The 3,402-nt window shown below is 31.4% G+C and overlaps 2 protein-coding genes across 2 annotated transcripts in view; one reads left to right on the plus strand and one right to left on the minus strand.

Annotated features, from left to right (window-relative positions):
• LOC106470121 (mitochondrial import inner membrane translocase subunit TIM44-like) overlaps positions 1–996 on the minus strand; it is a 25,904-nt gene extending 24,908 nt beyond the window's left edge. The window contains exon 1 of the mRNA XM_013930646.2: positions 872–996. Within this exon, the coding sequence (XP_013786100.2) occupies positions 872–934 (63 nt within the window). The 5' untranslated portion in view covers positions 935–996. The remainder of the gene's footprint in view (positions 1–871) is intronic.
• The window catches only part of LOC106470119 (proteasome subunit alpha type-4-like), a 14,386-nt gene continuing 11,962 nt past the window's right edge, over positions 979–3,402 (plus strand). Inside the window, exon 1 of the mRNA XM_013930645.2 lies at positions 979–1,284. Within this exon, the coding sequence (XP_013786099.1) occupies positions 1,282–1,284 (3 nt within the window). The 5' untranslated portion in view covers positions 979–1,281. The remainder of the gene's footprint in view (positions 1,285–3,402) is intronic.

Raw genomic sequence — 3,402 nt, forward strand, 5'->3', positions numbered from 1 at the left:
TTTTTTCTCAACCTTCCTGAGGAAGAATAGTCTACTATTTGAAAGCACTCAAGTTTCTGGGTCCATTTTGAAAATCATTGCACATTTTGTGTAATATCTTGTGTGCTGACCTTTCATCGGAATTGCTTCTCCACTAGATAGGGGTAAATAATGAATGGATGAAAGTATACTGTGTTATTGAATGCCACATGATTTGAAGGTAAATTCACAAACCAAAAACTTTTGCTGTTATACAGAAATATTTTTACTCATTATGCAACACTGCAACTTGCCTTTGGATGTTACAAAAAAGGAGTAAACAGAAAATTGGAAGAATATTAATTAAGCAGAAGAATCTAAAGTAAAAGAAGTTTGAAAACAAAATGCAAAACCAGAGTACCAGAACTTATTTTTTAAAGCAGTACTAGTACCTGGGCTTATATGAGCTGCTTTGCTGTTTTTTATGTTTACAATTAGATTTTATTTTTCAAAAACAGGTCCACTTCACTCAGCTAAATGCTTCTTGTTTTTCAGAATTTCACCCCTGTATGACATGATTAAGATGATCAAACTTCAACAATGAAACAACCCGGTGAAGATGCAGAATATATGTTCGATTTCACTATTTTCAATTCATAACTAACCTGTGAATCATTAAGTTTTCTAGCTTTAAGTTTAACACTGTTAATAACGGATTTTAAAACTTTACGTAAGTTTAACTAAATTTAGCTTTAACAGTAACAGTTTATTTAAAGTTTAACTTTTAAGTCTAACTTCAAACCAGTAAAGTTACATATGTTTATAAAAGTGACTTGCAAGAATACATTTCATGATATAAAAAATCATTTATAAGTTAAATAACAGACTAATTTGCCAAATTTATTATTCATACTTTGGAAATTGGGAATCTCTGCCGTGACGACAATAACCATGCACCCACCATGTGCGACGCCATCTTAATATAATCCTCATTTATATTTTCGCTTATTGATAAAAGTTTCGTACTTGTAATATTTTCGTCGTTATTTACCTTATTAATTAAGTAATATAATTTTGGCTATATTTGACTTATTTATTACTAGTGATTTTGTATTGCTAGTTTTCTAAATTTTTTGACAAAAATATTTCGAAAGTAACATAAATGTGGATAAACGTGACAAGCAGATTTTGGAGTCGATCTTGTGCTCGTTCTGTGAAATTAAACAAGTGTTAGCGTTCGAGTGTTTGATTTCTGTGACAGAAAGTCTGTTCTAAGTTACGACGTTAACTTAAGAGGCTTGAAAGAAAGAATTTGGCAAAGTTATGGTGAGTATCTTTCCTTTAAAAGCGAGAAAAACGTTATTGTTTTTTATTTCGTACTTACTTTCTTAAAAAGTGATATTGAGTTTAGAAGTAAGATTTGAATTATCAAAAAAGTACTTTCATTATAAACATTTACTTAACCTAGGTAGTTACTATTAATATTATACTAAGTTAGGCGTAGCACTAGCATAGTCGAGTAACATAGTATTACTATTACTAGTACATCAATAGCAGTGGCACTGGTAGTGGTAATGGTAATAACAATACTTATATAACAGTCATAGGAACCAGTGAAAACTTACTGAATATTGCTACTGGAATCGTCAGTTAATATGAATTAGAATGTAACTGTAATGTTTGTTTTGTTTTTATATTATCTAACCCCATAATTGAATGTCATACATCTCTGCATAGGTTAGCTTATATTATTATATAACAAGCAAATTTATACAAAGCTACTCAGTCTATTGGGATCACCTTTAACAATTTTTTACCAGTTGTTTTCACTCGGAAATTCACCAAAACTTGGAGATGGATAAATCTACGTTTTGCAAGTGAATAACAAAAAGTTTACCAAAATCATTAATCATGTAATGCATCAATACATGCATACTTCAAGAACTATTTCATGCTTACTTATTAAGAGACAGAAATTTAGAATAACTTATGAACCCATATCTTTCTGTGCTGTTATGAATGAATGGTACTTTTTTATCTTGTGTTAAGCAGAAGGAGGCTGGTGATAAAAATGAGTACACGACTTGTGATATTGAATAAAATACAAATCTGAGCGTGACACTAATAGAAAGGTGTTTTTCAGTAAAAAACTTGTAATTATGTGGCAGAATATATATATAAGTGGATGCATGTCAGAAAGGCTTCTATTCCTCATTTGTTTTGTGACTAGTGCTGGAGTTTTGCTTGATTTGATCTCCTATCCAAATTTTATTCTACTTGATACTATTATGTTTCCAGTACTATTCATTCAATCTTTTGACCTTTTAGTAGGGCTTCAGCAGTGATACAGGAACAAAGATGATGATTGCCTAAAAAAAATATTACAAAGTTTAAAGCTTTGATGGATATTCAAAATGATTTTATTAGAGGAAAATCTTGCCTTAGTAATCTTTTGATATTCTTTGAAGAGTTTACTGTTTATGTAGATGAAGGTAAGGATGTAAATTTAGTGTATCTGGATTTTCAGAAAGCATCTTACACTTTTAACACTCAAAAGGCTTGATAAAAAAATTATCTATATTGTGTGTTGTTAAGTTGACTAATTGTATCAAAAACAGCTAATTGTAAGAAAGCAAAGGATTGTAGGTTAATGTCACAAGTGAGGTACCTCATTGTTAGGACCTTTGTTTTTTTTACATCAGTAATATACATAATAGAATGGTCAATAAATTGCATAAACTTGCTGGTCATATTAAGGTCTTGGGTGTTGTTGGCTGTGATGAGAATGCTGCAAAAGGATTTAAATCATGTAGTGAGTTGGGCAAGTAAATGGCAGGTGGCTTATAATTATAATAAATGTAAGGTAATGCATGAGGAGTATCATAATTTAAAGTATAAGTATAATTTTTATGAGAACAGCCTTAACATTATTATTGAAGTAGAGGATCTTACTGTCTTGGTTGATCAATCTCTTCAGCCATCCAAGCAGTGTGCTGTTGTTAGTGGTGAGGCAGATTGGATTTAAGGTTTTATTTACAGAAATATTGAATACAAGTCTAAAGAGTTTATAACTTCATTGTATAGGCTACTGGTTAGGCCACATTTGGAGTGTTGTGTTCATTGTTGGGCTTCTTTCCTTAGAAGGGATTTTGAATTATTGTAAAGGGTTCAAAGGAAGGCTAGGATGATATGGGATAATTATAACTTCATTGTATAGGCTACTGGTTAGGCCACTTTTGGAGTGTTGTGTTCATTGTTGGGCTTCTTTCCTTAGAAGGGATATTGAATTATTGTAAAGGGTTTAAAGGAAAGCTAGGATAATATGGGATGAAAAGGTTATCATACAAAGACAGGTTAAGATTGCTGAAATTGTTAGAGGGAATCTGATTGAGGTGTTTAACCCTTTCAAGACGGGTCACATGTGAAAGGCCATGTCATCTCGTT

Source organism: Limulus polyphemus, unplaced genomic scaffold, assembly GCF_000517525.1.
Source record: "Limulus polyphemus unplaced genomic scaffold, Limulus_polyphemus-2.1.2 Scaffold3831, whole genome shotgun sequence".
Classification (NCBI taxonomy): Eukaryota; Metazoa; Arthropoda; class Merostomata; order Xiphosura; family Limulidae; genus Limulus; species Limulus polyphemus.